Source organism: Chironomus tepperi, unplaced genomic scaffold (genome assembly GCF_022539635.2).
Source record: "Chironomus tepperi strain 1889 unplaced genomic scaffold, CSIRO-AGI_Ctep_v1 contig_456, whole genome shotgun sequence".
Lineage (NCBI taxonomy): Eukaryota > Metazoa > Arthropoda > Insecta > Diptera > Chironomidae > Chironomus > Chironomus tepperi.
In genome coordinates, this window is record NW_027226578.1 from 145,161 (window position 1) to 169,055 (window position 23,895).

Below are 23,895 nucleotides of genomic sequence, written 5' to 3' on the forward strand. Positions count from 1 at the left end.
TTTTCTTCATGTGCACGCTCTGTGCTTCTCGGGTTTGATCTTGAGGGTTGGTGTCAAAAAAGTCATCAATTATATTACACTCAATTTTTTTTTGTCCCTCCTTTAGGCTGTAAATGACGATGGAAAAGTGATAATAAATAAGGACTTAATTTTTTTTCATAAAACCAGACACATTCAATTAAGTGGATTTTGACACACAATATGTTCAAGTATGACATACAAATACATGAATGAGTCTATGAGGATATGAATCACTTGACACGATGAGTTCATTGCGGTCTATGCGGTCTATTAAATTTGGTCTACCATACAAACTAAACTCAATTATTATTGCTTTTGTTACAGATGTCTGATACATTGAATAGACTGGCATTGAACTTGAAACTCTATGAATCCTATTGACATGCATAGAGTCATGTGGTTACAAATGTATTTTCCATTTCATTAGCATGAAACTAAAGGACTGTTATTAATTCTTTGAAAATTAGATAAATTTACTATAATCAAATGACATGCTCTTATTCGTATGCCTGATTGTGGAACTGATATCCGATATATGTGGTCATTTCTATTTAGCTGCTTTCTTTGGACTTGTTGGGCTCGGAGATGACTGATTGGAACTCTTATCACTGCTTTCCTAATTTTAGCGATGCCATCCTTCAAACTGGGTTGTTTAGAAAGGCTTTTATTCAGTTCTTTTAAGTACTTATCCCGACATAGAGCTCGATTCGCAACGGTGAATTTAATGGTAACAGGGAATGCCATGAGAAGGTACGCCCTTGACCTTTAGTCAGCTTCAGAGTCAGTCTATGACTTTCCTTCATCTGACTTATTAGCAATGACATCCAAGACTAATTAGCCTTATAATTAATTCAATTCTAATATTCACCATCAATCATGTCGAGTGTGAAATTTCAAGCCTCAAAGCTGCTCTTCAACCAACACTCAAACCCCATTATTGGTTCCTTCTTCAATAATTTGTGGAAATTGATTCTTAGTCAGTCTAATTGCACTCCATTAATGATTGTTGCTTTGTCCATTTCTTAGTTCCATTTCCTACTAAAAAGAAGCATCTAATAAAATATGAATCACATGGAATGTCTTCCTCAAAATAACAATTTCGTTGTTAGCTGACCTTAATAAATAATTCAATAATTACTATACAAATCAGTATAAAGACCCTCCTGAAAACAAGAAGTCCTTCCAAAAAACAGCATAAATATTTAATAAATTTCTAATAACTGATATTAGTATTTATTGATTTTCGTTCTGTTATTCTCACAAAAAATGGAATTCAATTTTTCATCAAGAAGAGATTTAAAAGTAAAGTTTAAAGATCTAATAATAATATCTACAATGCATCTGATTTTTTGGAATCAACTGAAGTGCTAAGGAGTGTGTTTGGGGGTCGGTTTCTATGATTTATATCTTGTTGAGTGACTCGAAGTTGTTAATGTCTCTAGTATGTATGCCGAGGCTCTTAAAACAGCAAACTCAGTATGCCAGAACAGCACATTGTGTTGGCTACGGTACGGCAGCATCGTCGTATTAACGGTAAGACTTAAAGTTACCCTAACGGCATAATAATGGCGGATATATGGCTTAAACTGCATTTCGCCGAATTGTGCCGCTTTAGATATCTTCTAAATAGCTGCAACTTCAATTCTTAAGTCACTCAGGCTCAAGGTATCACTGACTTAATTCTATCATGGAAGCTTTAATTGAATTTAACAATATGGATGTCATACAAACCCTAGAGACACTAATCAACCGATCGTTGTGGTCTATTAAGCTTCAACCCTCTTGTTTTTGACAGTATCAAGCTGCTCCTTAGACACAAAATCCCCAAATCTAGCTTTAAACAGAAAACAAGCACTAGCAACAATTTTTTCATCACCAATTTTCTAAAAATTATCAAAAAATATGCTTGCATGCATGGATTTATTCTTGCAAATTTATTATCATTATGATAAATATCCATCAATGTCCCCAAGGACATTCTGGATTATTTTTTTGGAATAGATTTAATTCACATTCAGTTCAAAGCAATCCGCCTTTACGACCAAATAAAAGGGACGATATTGTGCCTACAAATTCACCCACAATTGACTTCTCTTCCTCCGGCTTATCATCAGTTCTTTGCCGATCAATTTTACCCAAATCAGTTCGAACATGAACTGTTCCTAAATCTTGTCGTATCTGTCCCGTACCATTACTAAGTATGTTTCGGCGCGATCGCGTCCTCTGAACACGATTAAATTTTCTATCGGAATGATGCTTCTTTGGATTACTTTCTGTTGGACTTTTTACTTCATTTTGGGATGTACTTTGCAGATGAGACTTTAAATTCTCATCGGAATTACGCTTATCTGTTAAATATTTTAAACTAGTCAACTGAGCCATTGGACTAGATCTATGTGTATAAATATTCGAACTATAAAGTGCAAGTGGACTAATTCTACATGATGGAGTTGTTGCCATAACATTCTCAAATCCAAAAAGTTCGACTTTTTCCAGTAATTTAAGTGATCTTAGTGCCTTCTTCTCCAGATGCAGCAGTGCACTTTTATTCTTAATTTGTGATGACGATGACATGCCAGGCTCGGGCGATAATGGACGTAATGGCGATGTACTTTCTGGAGAGTTGCAAGGCGTTACTGTAGGCGAGAAATTTTGACCGGTTGGAGTATTCAGACAGCTTGGAGTAACTGCCTTTATGCCTCGTTCATTCAGCACTGATGCGAGACCCATATTCATGGAAAATGTACTGCATGAGTTCCGTCGCGATAAATTTCGAGGTGTTGGCGGCGCCCTAAAATTATGGATGGGAAAATGATGATTAATTACATTTGCGTGACGTGGAATTTAAATTAGGCAGCATAAATGAATAATTCAAAGCAATTCCTCAATTATCTTAAGAAACAACCCACAACTGTCTACTTACGTGGCTTGTCTTGACGTCACAGTTGACTGCATCCTCGACGAGATCTGTGATGGTGGCAAACTGAATGTGATACTTGTTCCATCCTCAGGATGCATAACAGTGCTATTTGTAAACGTATAAATGCATGATGATTGATCAAATTGCTTTCCTGGATGATCCTCGACATCCTCTTCGAGATCTGATAAGGAATACATTTGAACACCGAGATCCTCCAACTTCCTCTCACCTCTAACTTTAACATGTACATTATCCTGTAATAAACCACCAAATGTTGGTGTTGCAAGGCCTTTCCATTGATTAAGTGTCATTGACCCTTCCAAAGGCTTAACAATTTCAAGTTTCTTTGGCATTTGCCATCGTGTCGTTGATACACTCGATAATGTGGACATAATTGATTCAGGTGTACGACATAATGGCGGTTCATCATAAGAATATGTTCCGGCAGGTGAATATGATAACATTGCTCGCCTTGATAGTATCTCGGCTGGTGTAAGGCGTTTAAGTGCTTCCTCCAGATCTTTAGCACCTGGCGTTCCCATATCACCGAGTTTTTTACTTCCAAAACCTTCATCTTCTGGCTCTTTTGGCTTTACACTTACCGGTGAACCGTAAATTGTGCTATAAAATTGATTTGATCTGTCAATGGCACTTGGTTGAGCAAACGTAGACAATCGTGACTGTGTCGTGGACGTGCTCATAATGGACGAACCGTATTCCATTTGTGGCATTCCATTTGTAAACATATTTGAATCTTTGGTTGAATTTTGAACAAATTTCATTGTATCGTTGACATTTTGATAATTACGTCCGGGTGCATTTCCAGGATCGGAAAGGATACCGGAGTCTAAACTGTCAAGAAGTTCTGTATGTAGGGAGTCATTAATGTATGATGTATTATTACTAAAATGATTCGTAAATCCTCCTGGAATGAGTGAACTTTTTACTGTTGGCTGGAATTTCTTGACATACTTTTTCAACATGTCCTGTGTCTCTTGGAGTAGAGTGCATGTCTCTGTATATCTGACTTTAAATTCCGCCAACTCTTGGGCTAGTAGATCTTGATTTTCTTTGGTAATACATAACATTGACGTTGTCTCATCATTTTCAGTCATCAATGAATGAAGTTGCAGCTCCGCATTGTGACATCGCTTAGTAAGACTTACAATTTCCTCATATTGCAGTCGATTCTCTTCTTTATATCTCTCAAGTTCAAGATTAAGGCTGTCAAGTTGCTGATTTGAATCAATTAATTGCTTACTCAAATCTTCCATAATTTTTCTCTCTTGCTCCTCAATCTCGTCCGTTTGTGCCACAACTTCATGTATATCACTTCGCAGTGATTTATTTTCTTCTTCTAAAGTCGCAATTTTACGATACATCAACTCTATATTTATTGATTTTGATGTTGTTGGACTTACTAAAAATAAAAAAATAATAAGAAAAAAATGAGATTAAACAGTTGTGCTTATAATAAGGAAGTCATACAATAGACACAGGGTAATTTATTATTTAACTTTCAAGTTCAATGTTAAGTCTACCTGCATGCAAATCAAAATATATGTACTTTTTTTGTAATCTGAGAGAAAGAGCCGTAGGGGACGTAGTTAGGAATTTTATGATGAGGAAGGATGGGGAGGGCAGTGTTTTGGAAGGGAGAGGGGTTTGACCCCCTTACCCAGTTGTGAACGAGTAAAGCAAGTCCTTAATTTTCTTTTTAATTTCACTTTATTTATTGTGTCACTAATTAAGCACAATTTGAAAAAATGGAAATGGAAATTTTTAGAAAAATTGTGCGACACGCGACTTTACTCTTTCACGTTCAGAAAGTAAAGGGAAGAATTTTCGTAAAAGGGGTTTTAAAGTAAGATGTGAAAAGATGCGAAAATTCAAATCGTAAAAGTACGTTAAATGTCATCGCACAATAGATCTAGTACAATTTGATTGATAATTAAGTTCTAAATATGGAACAATATATGAACAATTGTAAATAAAATGATTAAGAAATAATTCATTAAATGTAATATCTAAATATATGAAGAACTGTCGTAATATGCAACGACATCCTCGGGGCCCCCAGAAAGTCATTTATCATTTATCGGTGGTAGCTGAATCCTCATCGTCATTGATCGCTAGACTGACCTCCTTGTATAATAGGCTTGATGACTAATCTGGTACCTTTTTACGGGCTACCTTTGCGGACCAATAAGATTTAGTTAATGTTACATCATTTGTTCCATTGCTAATGATGTCTTCCAACTGCTTGTCAGTTTGGAGGATGAGGTTTGGTAAAGAATTTGAAAGCTTATTACTTTCATGCAATACATCAGGTATATTCAAAGCTGATGTAGTACTCGTGTTCAATTTAATTATACCATTCGATTCTATGTTTGACATTGTTGTGTCATCTTCGGATTCGTTTATTCGACATGCGTCTATTGAAAATATTGTGTAAGGTTTACTCACGTATTGATCATCTGTTGATGATGAATCAGAATAGTCCTGCACTATGTGTACCTCCTTTTGATGCACGGTTGCTGATATAAAGCTACTTAAATACGAAACTTTATGTTGACTGTCCTTCTCTTGTTGTGATGACTCCTGTATCTGTGATTCTTCCTCACATGATTTCTCAACATCTGATGTTGTGTCGGAATCTGGATCGTTGTGCTCTTCACTTTGACTTCTATCCTTATAATTGTTTAGTCGATGAAGAGTTATGTGATGTCGTGCTGTGCATCTTAAATGCTTATCGACTTTGAATCCGCAACCTGGTTTCAAGTCACACTCACTTGCCATGTGACTTGATGTGAGAATGCAATTCATGCATAATTGTTTGGACCTAACTATATTATACTTGGCATCAATGTTCAGTTTGCGGTAAGTGTTGCACTCTACTGCAAAATGATTTGTCCTATTACAAATCTCGCATCTCATAGACAATTGCTTAACCTTATTTAAATCGTATCCTAGATACGTTGCTGTCTGAGAATCACGAATCTTATACTTAAATGCATCTGGATCAAATGATGATCCATTATGCGAGTTGTTGATGACTGATGCTGTCATCACTTGATAATCCTTTGATTTGTTTTTCGTTGCTTTCTCTTCTTCAAATTTGAAATTTCCCAACGGAAGAGTTTTTGAAATACTATTCAGGAACTCGAATTGAACATCCAATCGCTCCATTCTTGTTGTGGCATCAGGATGCTTCTCATAATAAAATTTGTAATACAGCTCTTGATGATATGGTTCCAGCTGACTGTGAAGATTAGAAGATATGCTTGTATCAGCAATTGATATTCCAGCATAACTACAAGCTGCCATAAAATTTGCAATCCTCGTTGTTACTTCAACACATGAAGCATGAGTTAAGGGTCTTGATAATTTAGTACTCAACAATTTGGTTCGAGCACTCTCAACTACGATACTCGAATTTCCAAAACTATCTTTGAGGTAGTCCATCATCCTTTGCGACGACATATTCATATATAGACTATCAATGCGCGCTAGGGCTTGTCCCGTCAACGCTTGTCTTATATGAGACTTCATTTGCTCATCTGTATATTCTCCTTCTGTCCAATTCCTCATTACCGCTCGCTCAAATGATAACCATCGCTCTGGATTACCATCAAACTTTTCAAGTTTGGGTAAGTTTCGCCTTATTTCATTTATTGACAGTTTATTGAGTTGCCTCAATGTTGTTTCAATATGACTGTCAGCTGCACTATTGTTTTGTTGATTTCTCAATGACTGTGGAACTTCTTGACTTATAGGAACTCCTATCATATCATTGATGGCTTGTGTTGACTGACGAATTTCATCATCCAATCGCGTTGATGCTCTATTTGCATTCAAGACAGCATTAGTAAATGATGCTTCTTGATCTCTTGTATGTTCAGCACTATTATGTGTGAAACTATTGGATCTTGCCCCAATAGTACTTCCATTCATTGTTGAAGATTGCAAAAATCCCAAAATTTGTGAAATTTGCTCGGTTTGTGCAAGCACAAGAGACTTCAACTCCTTACTGGACTTCCTGATGTACTTGAACTTCTTTTGTAAGTTGACGACGTCCGTCCTTAAATTATGTGACGTTAATGAACCATTCGCATTAATGTGCAATGACTCGTTCATCATATCATCGTCATCGGAACTTGTTTCCTCTAGTTGATGTTCGATATGAATTGCCTCCTTAATAAAATGTTTGATTCGATCATCAAATGGCAATGCATAATCTTCTGAACTGACTAATGTTTGGGCTGCTGCATTCATTGGATTAATTAGGCAATGATGACACATCCATGGAAGTTGCAGTTCAGTTACTGTTGTAAAATTGGTTCCAGAACAGCGTAGATGATAGACCCTATCACAGGTGATGCATAATACGAACTTCTGTAGATCCTCATGCTGTCGTTCTTCCTCTTGGACTTCGAACCATTTGCATGTGTTGTTTAGCCCGCATCTCACGTTGTCCTTAACCAAATTAATTGCGAAAATATAATTATTGACGATCTTGCTCGTCGGATATTTCGCACGATATTCTGCCTTTGCATTCGGTTCAAGTAAGAACCATTGAGCTAGACTGCCTAAATTCTCAATATTCATCTTGATTAATTGATGTAGATGAATTGATATTGAAGTGACTTGATCACTTTCTTCTAATGTTGTAATGCGTTTCTTGTAACGTCTTAATGAACTTTGCTACTTGTTAGCAATTTATAATAAATAAATGCGTCTTGTTGTTCGACGACTTATTGTCCCTCTTTTGGACCTGATGATGCACTTATATCAAAAGTGACTAACTTACAGCACTGGAAGTATTGAATGACGTGGATGAATTCGATGACTGTTGACGACTTTGTATTTTGCACACTTTGGTGACTAACGAATGCACTTTCAACCTGAAGTGACTAACTGGATGCACTAATTTTAAAGTGACTAACTGGATGCACTAATTTTAAAGTGACTGACTGGATGTTGCGTCTTCTGTTCGATGAATTTCCACGTTGCAAACTTATACGTTTGTGCCTTTTGAATGGCGGTAAGTCGCCACTTGCCGGCGACTATGATGATTAATAAAGTTGAAAATGAATTGTGACTGTTGAATGCCTTGATGACCAGAAAATTGTGCCTCTGTAGGCTTAAATTGTTGAATTTGTTTCTTGCGAACAAATTATTTGCACTTTTGATGGGAAGAAAAGAACAAAGAAGAAAGGTTATAAATGTGTTTTACTCACTACAGAGGTGTTTCTGGTCAATTCGACTGCTTTCAAGCTTCCTCAATGGCTCTGATGTTCTCAATTAATCCAGCTGAGAATAATTCTTTACACGCGGTGGCGAATATTTTTTCTCGCTACTTTTACGCGCGAATTTCGGCGAATTTTAATTAAACTTGATCAATTATCACTTCTATGACACTTTAACTCACTATATTTTCTCTTTTCGTGAGTTTTCACGTTATATTCACTTATAATTATTTAATTGTAATAATTGAACCTCAAATTTTCTTCACTTTTGCAAATTTTTCAACAAGATTTAATTTTTCAAAAAGGATCAATTTTTCTAAAAAGATGTGAACGAGTAAAGCAAGTCCTTAATTTTCTTTTTAATTTCACTTTATTTATTGTGTCACTAATTAAGCACAATTTGAAAAAATGGAAATGGAAATTTTTAGAAAAATTGTGCGACACGCGACTTTACTCTTTCACGTTCAGAAAGTAAAGGGAAGAATTTTCGTAAAAGGGGTTTTAAAGTAAGATGTGAAAAGATGCGAAAATTCAAATCGTAAAAGTACGTTAAATGTCATCGCACAATAGATCTAAATATGGAACAATATATGAACAATTGTAAATAAAATGATTAAGAAATAATTCATTAAATGTAATATCTAAATATATGAAGAACTGTCGTAATATGCAACGACACCCAGTGGTGGACAACCTTTCATTTTTGCGGCACGTCTCAGTGGTAAGCCTCGATCAAATCATCCGATTTATGGCATTTCCATAAATTTTTAACAACACATAGCTTACCCAACATTACCCTAACCTCCTTCCTCCCTTAATACCCCCCTGTCAACCAATAAACGCAATCCTTTTTGTCCATTTTTTTTTAAATCACCACCGCATCAGCCATTTACAGCATTTAAATAATTGAATTTAAAAACTGTAAACCTGAGCTGTATGAGTTGTGTTTTCTCTTGTTAATGTAGGTCGGTTGTACTATCGTAATATAATTGAGATGATGATGATGGCATACTTTGCATTAAAGATCAAAGGCACAGATTTGTGAGATGTAAGTTGAAGCTACCATTTTGAAATGTAACTCAAATGTTTTCATTTGAAGAGGAGACTTAATGGCTATTATGTTGTATGAAGACTTAGAGTTGGGAGACGGAAGTTAAAGTTTCAGTTACAGTGACCTAATTAATCATTGTGACTGTCTAAAGCATTCCAGATGAATTTTTATGGTACAGCAACCCTTTACTAACTAGAGCCAGCTCTAAGCTGTATCTGAGTTAAGCAATGGGTCATTCGAGCAGCACAATGCGGCTTAGAGCATTTTCCAACCTAAAACTAGACCACAACTAGCCGTCATGGTGCTATTAGGACAGCTAAGCGTCTAATCGTTGACACAGTAACATGCCGATAAATAGCAAACACGTTGTGCTGCTCAGAATGCCCATAAAAAGTCAAAATCATGCAAAGTCAAAGGCAAATCAACATCATCACTTGATGACAATATTATTTACCCACAAAATATATTCTAAGTACACAATTCGCAAGTCAAAAGCTCCTCCGAAATCTAACGTCACCCGACCAAAATTCCCAATTCAATTCTCAATAATATCAGCATAAAAACTTAACAAGACACAGCACAAACACTCAACAATCAATGAAAGTAAATATTTCTATGGTTGAATAATAAATATGAAAAAGAAAAAAAAAGTTATTGCCAACAATGGAAGTGCAAAATATTTCAGGCAATATTGAATTTAGCTTTAAATGTGTGAATAAAGAAGAAGCCAGCATATCTGTTTTGTTTTGTATACTTAAAATGCAATTGTTGAACTGTAGAAATTTCAATATAGTCTAAAAATAAAGACTGTATGTACTGTGGGGATTAAAGCAGTAGATATCATGGATTAACAGAAGAAATGAAAACAATTTGCGCATTAGTTGATTTAATTAACTTTTTAATGGATTTACTGTCTTATCAAGTTTGACATTAATTCGTGAAATTGACATTTCGAGAATGTCAATGAGTTTATGACTTGACAAAAGTGCGCAGATTAGGATGTTTTTGATTTTTGAGGAATTAAGGCTTCCAAATGCTAATAATTGCTCATTCTCACATCCGACATCATTCAGATTGTAGATCTTCAAGTCTTGCATGCCTATTATGATGGTAATTGGCAAAATCCAGTCAGAATCAGACCCCAACAAACTCAGCCCATAGACCTCTCTTGACCCGAAAACCCAACAAAGTAAGCAACCACGTATCTACAAAATTACACCCCGGAAGTGGTCAGCATTGCCTCGAGTCCCAAACATATAATTTTCATGAAAATTTTTTACACTTACATAAGCCATTCCCAATCTATAAAAACCACATTCACCTGCTAAAAAATTCACATTTTACTGCATAGACATGGAATCAGGTTAATTCCATTTTCAGACAATTTATTATGTGCATTCACTTTTTTTTGCAACGAGCGAGTAGAGCGAGTTCCATCAAAACCCATTATTTTGTAGAAAATAAATGTTGGACAGAGTTGGGGAATTTGAGTTCAAAATGTACAGTCAGGGCTCAGAATCACATTAATAGTCAGCTGCGCTTGGTTTTGTGTGGAAAGGAGCACTTGAGTTCAAGTCGATTTCTGATAAGGATTTTCAATGTCTGAATTTTGATGAATTCTTGTGACATTGGCGATATCGGGTTTAACATCGGAAATAGGATATATCCGATTCGACTTCAATCTCTATCCAGATGAAGCATAAACATATCCAAACCCAACAAAATCCTCAACTCTGACAATATTGCAGCCAATTAACCTTCCAGGCAAATTGACATCGAAGTCATAATTATTCCTCAGGTTCCATATATCGATATCACATGATATACATAGTATGGTATAAAATGCCGTCAAGCTTTTTGACGATATCGTTAAGATAACAAGAGTACTAAATTAATTTTCGAGTGGTGCTAATTGACAATTCTGAGTAAATTAGAAGTAAATAGAACTAAAGTTTCGTTCTTGAGTTTATTGAGGGCTATTCTGTTGTTGTTGTTGATAAAACAATGGATGTGGAAATGACAAAGGAAAAGTTTCTGTCTAAATAAATATTTTTGATGACTTGTGATTCGCACCATTAGAGTTTGCATGGCAATAACACTTTAATGGCAAATTTCTATATTGTTTAACAATTTTTTTGAGGTTAGGTCTTGCAAATTTGCATTCTTAAAGATTTTAAGCCGTTCAAAAAATTTCACATTTTGTGTCTATGTCCGATTTAATCAAAACTGACGCCTTTATAGCTTTTATGTGTTTCCATTATTCATAAACAACAAATGTGAATGATATGTGAGCATATACGTCTAGAAAAATATTTTGACAGCACATAACAAATAACAAAAAAATTGATAAAAAAGTTCGTCATTATCATTTTAATGCTCGGACCTTGTTTGGGGACATAGTAACAACTATGAAGTAAGATACGTCACGAATTTCTTAGAAAAGTATCAGTCACATGGTGGAATTTAAATAGTTATGCATTAATGATTCATTGATGCAACTTTTATAGCAGCTCTCAGCACTAGATTAGTAAAGGTTAATTACAGGTGTTGACTATATTCAATGATATATATCTGTTATAGTGTGAGACTGTGATGTGAACTGAATATAGTCGTCTAGTCAAAGGTGTATTTAGGTCGTGCAAAGGTCAAGAAGGTGTAAAAAGGCATTTAGATCTCTAAATTATCCATTTTTTGGATAAGACGGTCAATTTTGATTCTTTTGATCAATGTTGGGCAATCTGGAAGCCACGACACAATTGTCTACCACCAAAAACCTTTAAAAATCCCAGGAACCGTATATAGATTTTCAAATAAATGGGTAAATTGCTCTATATCCTCAATTTATGTCTTAAAATGCATGAAATTAGAGGAACGAAGTAAGGACGTATTCAAAAGAAGCTTGAGATCAACCTCTCCTCCCATACCTTTTACCAATACATACCGCTTTTATAGAATTTTTCTATATTTTCTACGTTTTTTGCCGACAAAAATTCCAACCAGATTTTGGAAGAGAAGAAGAAGGAGGTTGGATGGATTTTGAATCGTAATGATTTGTATCGGAGAATGGGTAAGGATAAAGAACTTGACCGGTTCCTTCAGGAATGCGATCCTGCCTTGCTCATTAAGAAGGGTTTCGGGGTTGATTATCACACCTCCTTCCAAATACACACCTGTCCCAACTAATTACAAGCTTCTACTTTTTCCCATACCTAAATGTTTCCCACAATCGTATCTGTCTACCCCAAAGTACGTAACATCAATGTAATTTCCCTTCTCAGCAACATTCAGCTACAATAAAATTCTCAACTTTCAGAGAATTTCTTCCATTAACTTCATTGTCCTTCAAACATTGATTTATCGATAAAAAAAAGGACATAAAAACTTTGAAAATTGCAAACTTTACAATCTTTTATGTTCTTTTGGATACGCAAAACAAGAAGTCAACCAAGACAAAGAAGTCAACATGCAACCTTATAACAAATTTCTTCGAGTCGAGTCTAAGTTAAACGATTCCGGTCTCATAACAAAACCGATGGTAATAAATATTACATGCTGTTACTTGCGGCAGACATCATACGTCAATTTGTTGTTGCTGATTTTTAATTTTGATAATTTTTTAATGAAAGTTGATAATGCTGCCTTAAAACTGCATTTTATTGGAACTATGCTCCTTAAAAAGTTATGAAACATTTCCGAAAATGGCACCTTACTTTTGGCACAAGCTATAGACGCCATATTTATGTAGAGTACAATTTGCGCCGGTTTATTGTCAACATGCAAAAAAATGATTTTGGATATGGCAAGTGCTGTAGAACAGAGGAACATAAGAAAAAATAAGAAAACCTGTTTGTGCTGTTATCGAAAATATTTCACAATCACTAGAAATAGAAGTATAGTCATGCTGGGTATCCCAATGAAAACAGACATTTTATAGAATTTTTGAAGCTCAGAAAGTTCACAGAATTTGCTGTTTTGACTGCTGTTACAATAAATTAAGGTTAATTTGGGAAGGATGTCGATCTGATTGGGCGGCTGACCAAATGTCAAGTGATTCACCTTTCTGTGGTATTTCCTATTTTCACTAAGAACATCACAGAGATTCGAAGCTGTGCCGAAATAAGTACATTAAAGGCTAAGAGACCACTTTTAGATACCGTAGTGGTCTTTCTGTATCATGAAAGCTTACTCTTTGCCTGTTAGGGATATATTAGTAGCCAGTTCAATCTCCTGGCATGTAGGGTAGCATACTAAGCACAGTAGACTTATAGCCTAATGTATTTGAAACTAAGCTGTACAAAGAAGCTTACAAGAGGAAAATAGGACCAAACTAACAATGACGACCCAATGCAAACGAACACAGCACAGTCAATTAAGATTGTGAATTTTGAAATTTTGAAAATTTATCATAATTATTCATAAATAAAATCTAATTGAAAATTCATGATTATTTCAAAAACTTCATTTTTCTCACATTTATAATCTAGTTTAACGTCATAAAAAGACACACTTAAAAATTGTGTAAATTTAGAAATTTACAAATGTTAGATTTAATCATTTCAATAGAAGCATTTTTAAATTTTTCAAGATTGTCCATTCCCAGTCCATTCTTATAAGACAAGATAGAATTCTTATTTGAAAAGGTCAATGGTCTTACTTGTTTGTGGGATTTTTCGGGAATGTTATTTAAATCTTATTGTCTGTTTGGATTTTGGGGGACTTTAAAAAGTATGTTTTATTCAAACCAGAGCTGTGCGGCAGGGAACTTCCTGAAGATTTTGAAGGACTCTATTGGAATCTATGACTAGCTATATCAGAGGCATATATAGGAGTGTTTTGAAATTTTATGGATAGACTGCACAAATTTGGGAAGAGTTTGGGATTTTTGTCAAAGAAAATTCAAGAAATTCTTCCAAAACAGCAGGAGTAGGGAACTTGACCTTCCAACCTTGACCTGTATCATGATTACCTAAACCTTAAGCATGCATTACAATAATCCTAAAGTGTCTGAGAATCAGATACCATGAATCAGCTACTATCTAAGTCAAGTTTGCGATAAGCAGAATCTAACCAAAATCAATGCCTAGAAGTTTCCCTATCTATACATATGTGAGAGTTTCTTATCTTTTCACTAAATCGTCAGCTACAATTCTGGCTTATCTAGATTCTAGCTTCTATATATAAACATACTCGAGTGGTACACTTCGGTGAACCGCACTGTTTGCTGTGAAAATGGGTCAAAATCAGTCGTCACGTGACCCCGTGAAGGGAAGATAAGCTTATAGCTTTATCATTAATACAGCAACAATTAAGGTGCACTTGTGAACATCTTATGCTGTTCAGGAAACATAGAAACGTCCAAAATACATTTCTCATAGCCAAGGCAACGCAGACCAGCAACTCATACCCAAAACAATCAAATTAACTACAATAACAACTTGTAAGTAATATCATTAACATCTCTAAATCACGTATCTTCCCATAATTTACTTGATACAACTGAAAAACCCTTAATTAACTCAATCTTTCTTTCTTTCATAAGATATGAAAAGATTTACGTCTGCGATGACACTCTTGCCTACTTCATATAGACATTTGTAAAGCAATCTAATCAAAGTAAGCTTTGCACGAGGATTATAATGAAGTGTACAAACTATCAAAGTCTAATGCAGTGGTGGGAAACCTTTTATTTTTTGGGGTACAACTTGGCAGGAAGCATGGACCGAAACTGAACATGGTCCATGTAATTTTGAGGAATTCACACTAGGGTGCCGCGGCACAAAGGTTGTCCACCACTAGTCTAAAAGAACATGCAAAACAAGTCTTAAACCAAGAATTTCCTTCCATTAACAGCACCTGACCACAGCTTTTTACTCAATTCAATTCAAAATCTTGATTCATAAATTCATATTTAGCAACACAGCCTAGCCAAGTCAATTAAATTTCGAAACATGAGCTGCGTCATAATACTGAGAAAATTTCATTTGTAATAATCTCGTACCACGATAAAAGTTGACATCGATGCAGCGCAAATTAAGTAGAAAATTTACAACGCCTCAAATGTATTATCATTATACATGAAAAAAAGTTTATTTTTTGCAGTGTCACTTAACATTCTCTTGATTTTCTGCTTTATATTTTTAATTTGCAAGTTTTATTATGGAGGAAAAAGAAGAAGTTGGCGGGTAGGCGCGCAAAAATGTTGAATGTTTTCAAGAGTATGGAGAGTGAATGAATTTAGTTGATATTTTTTGGGGGTCCATTGTTTGAAAAATTGGGGGTCTATGGTTTGAATATTTGGAATTTTAATATTTAAATTATTGGATAACAGATTGATTCCTTATTTTGGACGCAAATAAAGTGAATAATTCAAATTGGGGGTCCTTAATTTGAGTTTATTTTGAGGGTCTATGTTTTGAATAATTTGGGAATTTCAATGGTTTAATTACTTGAATTAAGATTGATTCCTTAATTTGAGTTCAAATAAATGATACAAATTGAGAGAAGGAGGTCATTGGTATGAATATTTTTTGGGGGTCTACGGTTTTAAAACTTGTAATTTTAGACTTTTTAATTATTTGAAACTAGATTGCTTCCTTAATTTGAACATAATTAAATCAAGAAAGTGAATAAATTAACTTTAGGGGTCTCAGATTTGAACATTTGGGAGGAAGGGGGTCCACGGTTTGAAAAATTGGAATTTCAATTTGAAACCAGATCAATTTCTTAATTCGAGTGTATTATCCCCTGCAATTTGGTAACTCAGAGCACACAAAACAGTAAAAACAGAATAAATCAGCTTAAAACCGAATTTATCAAAACTCAATACCCCCCAAAAAATGACTAAACTCATGATTCACAAGGAACAGATTAGATGCAAAAATCAACAAAAATATCTTCATGCTTACCATTTTCACTACCACAATCATCGATAGTTAATATGTTGATGAGATCATTTTTCTGACTAAGTTGATATGAAAGTTGTTCAATATTCTCATTAGCAGTCTTAAGGTCTGCATCTAATTCATAAATTTTATCCTCTAATTTGGAATTCTTCTCCAACAACTCCTTTCCAATTTGTGCTGATAACAATAAATCCTTATCTTTTTCCTCAAGCTCCTGACTTAATAATTTAATTTTTTTATGTAAATCGTCATCGCACTGATTCATATTAAATGGCACAACAGCATATAACTGCTACATAGAATGGAAAAAAAAGAAGGAATAGAAATGCGTGGAAGTTCCACTAAAATTGAATTGTTTTCGATTTACACATTAAAGTTTCGTGTTACATAAAAAAAATCATGAGCTAATTGGAATTTTCTTTCAATTTTCTTTCAATTTAGTGTTAATTGGATGGATTCTCATGATTCTTCCTATTGTCCATACACTTCTTAATCAGTTCACATGCTTCTTTTTTTTTTAACTTTTCTCACCTCGAAAAAATTAACAATTTAAATATTTTTTTCACTATTATTTCAACTTTGTGCTGCTCACGAGAAGTAAATTCCTCGACATTTATAAGAATTTGAGACTCTTTGACTTGCTTTATTGCCACTTTTGGCATGTCTTGACATTCACATTAATATTAATCAATATTTAATCATTTTGTTGAATCAATAAAAAAATTGGAAGTACTGCATCGATTTTTTTCTTTTTTTTCACTTTTATGTTTTTTTAATCCACAAAAAAATTATGCACACAACTTTAATGTTCTTCTGGTTCTGATGAAAGTTCTTTAACAAATGACGCAATTTAACATAAAGAAAGATTTATCGGAACTAAAGAAATAAGGAATAAAAATTTTGACTTCGACTGAAGGAGCAGTCTATCGCACACAGAAAATAAAACATTTATGGAGAATTTCGCAAGTGCTGACACTGGAGAGAAGTTAGTTTTTTGGGTGATTCCGGGTGAAAATTTTGAGATTTTTTGGTTTTTAATCTTGCGGATTTATTTTTAATCCTGAGGATTTAAATTTTGATTTTGAGGATTTTAATTTGGATTTTTGAGGGTTCAGGTTTTGAATTAGAGACCATTCAGTTATTAAGTAAGGCCAATTGACTTTTAGGACCCACACTCTCCCCCTTCCCTCGTTCCTCCGTGACAAAATCTCCAAGGAAACACAAATGTTCATTAATTTAATGTTGAACCTCAACTACCTCATTCCTTGCACTTTAGAGCGTATTCACCACTCCCTCCATAAATTCTGGCACTGCCCCTATCATTATGTAATAATTGGACGACCCCAAATTGAAGATTTAGTGATTTAGTTAATTTATTTTGATATTGTTAATTTAGTGATTTGCCTGATAACCTAGAAGATTAGATTAAATTTTAATCTGGCGGATTTAATTTTTAATCCGATGGATTTAATTTAAAAAATCAGCAAAAATCCTTATAATAACCAAAACAATTCATCCCTCAAAAAATTCCAATCAAATTCCTCCAGTTCCCCTAACACATAAGCTACACTGGACTAACCCAACATTTTTCAACCACAGCACTAGGGGTCCGAATGACGGATATCCGTACCGTCCGTTACCGGTAATTACCGGTAATATCCATTACCGTTACCGTTCATTTATATGGATTATCCATCGGTAACAGATTTTTAACGAATTTTTCAAAAATTCAAATATTAAGACCGCAGTTTATTTTTTTGTTTAGGGTAAAAACTTTATTTTTAGACATTTTTAATTTTTGAAAACTTTTAATGTGGATATTTCCAAAAGAATTTTTAGACTTGTCAATATCAAGATATATATCAAAGTTAAATGTAATTTTTGGTCAAAAAAACGTTATTTTTGGTCACATCTAAAAATCAGTCATTTTTTATGATGAATCCTGAAAAAGTGCTTTATTTATTTGAAAACGTAATATCAGGAATGATAGAGGGATGAGAAAGGTAACTTTTCAGGTACTTATTGGGTCATGAAAAACTAGTTATTTAGCGCAAACGGCAGAATCGAAAACTGACCAAATTTGGGTCATTTTTAAACGCTTTTTTTCAAATTTTAATTTGCACGAAGTCCAATAGTCAAAGTTTTTAATGCAAAAAATTTTGCTTATGAATGTTTTAAAACTCTTCTATACAAGCCATCCTTTAAAAACGATTATATATGGCTTTTTTTAAAAATGACCAAAAAAAGTGACCAGAAAAAAATTTTTTTACCCTAAATATTCGGATATATATAGTCGGAATATACGGATATTACCGGTAACACCGGTAATTACCGGTAAATATCCGTTACCGTCAAATCTCGATTACCGGTAATTTTCGGACCCCTACACAGCACACAAATCCAGCAACTTAAAAAATCGTTAAAACAGCTGTACATAAGGCAAAAAAGAAAATTATGTCATCGAGCGGATTGGAACGACCCTGAAAATAGACACAAAACAATATTTTTTTTGTTCATTCACAAAAAGAAGCATTTGACTGACATTTGAGTATCGTTGCCACTCGATACTGATATTATTTGCTTGACTTTCCCCAACCTTTTAGCCGTCCAATTGGCAATGTGCATTATGTTACGAAATTCAATGAACTCAGTCAGTCATAATGTTTATATTTTATTCTTATAGAGGAAGGTCATGTGAAATTGAATCAAATTGGATCTGCGATGTAAACTTTCCATTTTTGAGCTGGAATTAAGTCGCAATTACTGAACTTAAATGTCACGTGAGAGAGAATTTTGTAGCTTGATAATGATGATGATGATGATTTCTGTTGCTATGTCTAATTCCTATACTATTATTCATGCGATACTACAAACTTCCTATATTATCAAATTACTAGCATTTCCAGTAGGGGTCCGAAAATTACCGGTAATCGAGATTTGACGGTAACGGATATTTACCGGTAATTACCGGTGTTACCGGTAATATCCGTATATTCCGACTATATATATCCGAATATTTAGGGTAAAAAAATTTTTTTCTGGTCACTTTTTTTTTGGTCATTTTTAAAAAAAGCCATATATAATCGTTTTTAAAGGATGGCTTGTATAGAAGAGTTTTAAAACATTCATAAGCAAAATTTTTTGCATTAAAAACTTTGACTATTGGACTTCGTGCAAATTAAAATTTGAAAAAAAAGCGTTTAAAAATGACCCAAATTTGGTCAGTTTTCGATTCTGCCGTTTGCGCTAAATAACTAGTTTTTCATGACCCAATAAGTACCTGAAAAGTTACCTTTCTCATCCCTCTATCATTCCTGATATTACGTTTTCAAATAAATAAAGCACTTTTTCAGGATTCATCATAAAAAATGACTGATTTTTAGATGTGACCAAAAATAACGTTTTTTTGACCAAAAATTACATTTAACTTTGATATATATCTTGATATTGACAAGTCTAAAAATTCTTTTGGAAATATCCACATTAAAAGTTTTCAAAAATTAAAAATGTCTAAAAATAAAGTTTTTACCCTAAACAAAAAAATAAACTGCGGTCTTAATATTTGAATTTTTGAAAAATTCGTTAAAAATCTGTTACCGATGGATAATCCATATAAATGAACGGTAACGGTAATGGATATTACCGGTAATTACCGGTAACGGACGGTACGGATATCCGTCATTCGGACCCCTAATTTCCAGACAAGCAATTTTTTGTTCAATTAGACTCGGCCATAACGCAAATATTTCGTGTGATTTTCGTGTCTCGTTTTCTACTTGCTTCATGCCTTCGTATTTAAATTATTTTTGAAGCTTTATATTGCATTTCTGCCAAACGTACACTCGATGGTCGTAGTGTCGATTCGATAAATGGATAAGCGATGTCCAAAAAGATCGCTGAATTCAAGAAGTTTGCTTCAAAAAATATGAATGCTTTCAAATCCTGTCATTTCTGACTAAAACAAACCCAATATTAAGATATGATTTAGTTATCATTGAATAAGGAAAATCGACACAATTGACTATCTTTTTGCAATTTTTCCTTTTTTTGGATCCTTTTTAAGGTTATGGATCCTTTTTTGGCTATCAGACCAGTTTATTCACTTCCCTGACTGTCATTTTGTTCATTTTTTTGGTCCTTTAACTGTCTAGCTACTTGACTATCCATAACTTCGTCTGTTTATCAGTTCATGTGACTATCTGCAAGCCAGACTCTTGCTGGAGTGTAAACCAGACTCATGCTGGTGTTCAAGTCAGACTCAGAGCGCATGCTCTCGTTTTACTTGAATCTAAAGGATTTATGCACTCAAGCAGTTAAAAATTGGTTCCTGTATGCCACAATAGAGCTAAAAACAAAGCTTGAGTACAGAATTGTGTCGAATTTGTGGATGATGCACACTGAATCCGACTAACACAGAAAGATGTCAGACTGGCGCTAGATCTGCTTCACTTGTGATATCCTGAAATACTAGGCTATTTACCGATCACAGAACTGGCTGCCACTGGATCCGTTGCATTTGTGCTTTCCAAGATTGCTAAGTTTTACATCAACCAGACGTCCAATTGAAACTGTATCCGATTCATTTGTAGTTTCCCAAATTGCTAGGCTTTGTCCAGACAAGACACCAGACTGACGCTAGATCTATTTCACATGTGCTTCTTGAGACTGCTTAGTTTGTCAATTTTAGCTCAATAATTGATAAGAAATCCTTCAAATCTATTAAATACTCACTTATTGTCAACCATTTAGATTCCATCCAGAAGTTCATTTTATTTCAAATTCAAAAGTCGCGAATTCGAATCTCGGGAATCCTTCTACTTCCCTAAACAAATCCTTCCACAATTTTCTTCCACTTTTTTTCAAAGTCCACAATTTTCCGCTACATTTTCCACCACCTATGCACTCTCAACTGCACATCCAACTAGACTACAATATGCAATTCCCATTTTCATGTCCCACATTCAGCCTCATTCCATTTTCAATTTCATTTCATTATTTAAATTACGCGAGAGATATATATTGCATTTTCGCCAAACGTACACTCGATGGTCGCGGTGTCGATTCGATAATGGATAGGCGATGTCCATAATGTTCGCTAAAATTCAAGAAGTTTGATTAAAAAAACATGAAGATGTCAAATAGGTCATTTATGATCAAAACAAACCCATATTAAGATATGATTTCGAATCATTGAATAAGAAAATCGACACAATAGACTATCTTTTTGGTGGATTTTTTCTTCTTTTTTTGTGCTGTTGTTGCTGTTGATGCTGACGTTTTGTTGGTTGTGGGATCGAGACGCGGTGATGGCAGTTATTTTTGGAAGTGGATTTTTTTGTGTTGCTGAATACTTTTTGAGTAATTTTTGAGAATTTGGGAATGTTTGGCTAGTGGTTGGCATGAACTGTCCGTACTTACTTACTTCATTGGCCGTAAAGATCAATTGCGATCCATGGCCTCCATACATTACAATAGATCATTTTTAAAGTCCGATGGGTAGAAGATCTAAATCAAGTCGAATGACAGAGAACAATGCATCAAATGGTGCCTTAAACTGGCTCTATCACTGCTTTCCGTCTGGGCTGTCAATTTCCAATACCAAGCACAATACTGTCTCTGCCGACAGCTTCTTTCCAAGAACCAATGAATTGTTCGTACTTAAATATTGTACTTGACTGTATTCAAGCATTTCCAGCGATAGAACCATCATTAGACGTCTTCTGATTAAAGTCATAGATCACAGTTGATCTGTACAGTCAGCGAAGTCAGTAAGTAAGCATCTGATCAGCCATTTAAATATTTTATTTGGATAGTACTCGGATGTATTCGGATGTACTACAAAAATTCTGTCATTGACTTCTGGACTCTACATTAATCCATTATTTAAATTTAATACAGCACATTTTGTTGGAACTGAATTCAATTTATCTCAATTGAGACATATTTATTGGATTAATTCAGACAGTAAACTTCAAAAAAGTTCAAAAAACTTGATTTATTATTGTAAATAAAAATTGCAGCAAGGAAATTAGCAGACCGGTTCCATTCAGTGGCCACACTTTTGCAATTAATTATCATCTTAAAAATGTTGAATTGGACTTTTTTGAAAGACAATTGCTTCACACCAATAATTATAGCTGTTGAGTTAATTATATTCATTTGTAAATAGATGTGATGGATGTATGTTTAAGATTCTGGCACTTAAGTGAATACCAAACAGTCAGTTTTGCTAACTCATGATTTATTGTAGAATTGCAAGATTTTGAATTGATTTTTGCGGTTCAAGATCATTTTTGTTTTACATACTTACTGTTCCTGGAGTGAATTATATAATTTAATATGAAACTAAGTTCAGTCAACTATGTAAAATATTTGTGTACTGGTATGTAATTGATTGTAATTTAAATACACGGAAAATTGGCAAACATATCTTAGAATTAACTATTTTGTGGGGTTAATCAAAAATGATGTTCTTACTCAAGAAATGGAGACTTAAGATTTGATTCAGGAATCAGTAGATTCAGTACATCGCAGTGCCTTTTTCATCTTCGACGGACTCTAGTCTTTATTCTTTCTAAGGTCTAAAGTAACGTTTCAGAATTGGCAGAAGTTATCGAAAGTTAAAGCTGTCTACAGACGTTCTCTAAATGCGGCAATGGGCCCCCAAATTCGCGAAGACGTCCAAAGAAGGAAGCAATTGTACAGATATAATATTGCATTTGACATTGGAGATTGGCAAATTGAAGCTAACAATAGGACCAGTTTCAGGTGGCATCTGAGCGAGTTCATGGTTAACAGTTGATGTGTACGGTCAGCGAATAGGTCAGTAAGAGAGGTCAGCAATAAGCATAGGTCAGCAAGTAGTTTGACCCCTAAATGCTCTCTCTATCCCTACTGATAACGAAAATACGCCCATTTTAAAGCAACCACATGCTTCAGAGAATTTTTCAGAATTTTTCCAGTCAGAACTTATTGCCAAACCCAAATACCTAATAAATTACATGTCTTTTATCTGTCCCAGCAATATTTGTCTACTTCATTTAGATTTTTTCATTGTTTTTGAGTTTAGTATCATAATTCCCGAAATTATGGATCAATTACGGGTAATATACAAATCTAATTCAGCCAATTACACTTATTATCACATTAGAATTATTATTGCGATTTAATTCCATAACAATTTTTGAATGGCAATGTCGAATAGAAGTTGAGGTTGTTGATTGATATGTTTTGTAGTTTATTGAAGATTCACTTATTGTTTTGAAATTTTCCAATCTTTGGTCCTATTGTGCTGGAATGAAATATGAATAATTGTGGGTTTTTTGAGGTTTCAGCAGGTCTTATTCTCGTTGAATCTTCTGCTCATGCTGCTTCTTTGCACAAAAAAAATTCCCTGTCCTTTTCATCCTTCAAAATGACCTCAGCTTCTTCTTTCATTCTTTTCGTCTCATTCTTAATGTTTTGGAAGTAATTTAAAATTTCTACATATGCAGTTGTCGACGGAACATATAACATGCCATTTCCTTATATACTTATTTCTTCTGCGAATCAAGGTTGAATCAATGTACATGATGTCTAAATATGTATGCAAAAGTAATATTGTCATGTATGCATTCGTGCTTGTAAATTTTAGACAAGAAAAGGTGTTCAATGAATGATCCTAGAGGCGGGTATTCTTAACAAGTTATGGTAAACCTTTTATGAATCTTTATAATTTTTGGCTTTACTCACGAAAAGTTGATTTGAATCGAT

At 34.3% G+C, this 23,895-nt stretch overlaps 1 protein-coding gene and 1 long non-coding RNA gene across 5 annotated transcripts; one reads left to right on the forward strand and one right to left on the reverse strand.

Moving 5' to 3' along the window:
• Positions 1-1,218: 1,218 nt before the first annotated feature.
• LOC139098940 (trafficking kinesin-binding protein milt-like) lies at positions 1,219-17,071 on the reverse strand. Of its 4 annotated transcripts, none has more exons than XM_070651322.1 (4): positions 16,675-17,071; positions 16,147-16,432; positions 2,945-4,361; positions 1,219-2,812 (listed from the first exon to the last, which is right to left on the reverse strand). In XM_070651322.1, the coding sequence occupies exons 2-4, from the start codon at positions 16,406-16,408 to the stop codon at positions 2,041-2,043; spliced, it is 2,451 nt and encodes an 816-aa protein (XP_070507423.1). In that variant the 5' UTR covers positions 16,409-16,432; positions 16,675-17,071; the 3' UTR covers positions 1,219-2,040. The 4 variants fall into 4 exon arrangements, with proteins under 4 accessions (XP_070507423.1, XP_070507422.1, XP_070507424.1 ...); XM_070651321.1 differs by having other exon boundaries at positions 16,147-16,435; XM_070651323.1 differs by lacking the exons at positions 16,147-16,432; positions 16,675-17,071 and adding an exon at positions 8,182-8,535.
• LOC139098941 (uncharacterized) lies at positions 14,458-16,984 on the forward strand. The gene is made up of 2 exons (XR_011545248.1): positions 14,458-14,678; positions 14,781-16,984. It is a non-coding gene; the product is annotated as an uncharacterized lncRNA (long non-coding RNA).
• Positions 17,072-23,895: the final 6,824 nt, after the last annotated feature.

What these genes read in the sequence shown, in the direction of transcription:
- LOC139098940 (XM_070651322.1), bottom strand. Translation starts at nt 16,408, where the DNA reads ATGAATCAGTGCGATGACGATTTACATAAAAAAATTAAATTATTAAGT. An exon ending in TGATTGTGGTAGTGAAAATG is followed by an intron (nt 4,362 to 16,146) that starts GTAAGCATGAAG and finishes TTTTATTTTTAG; the next exon opens with TAAGTCCAACAACATCAAAA. An exon ending in GTGACGTCAAGACAAGCCAC is followed by an intron (nt 2,813 to 2,944) that starts GTAAGTAGACAG and finishes CCATAATTTTAG; the next exon opens with GGCGCCGCCAACACCTCGAA.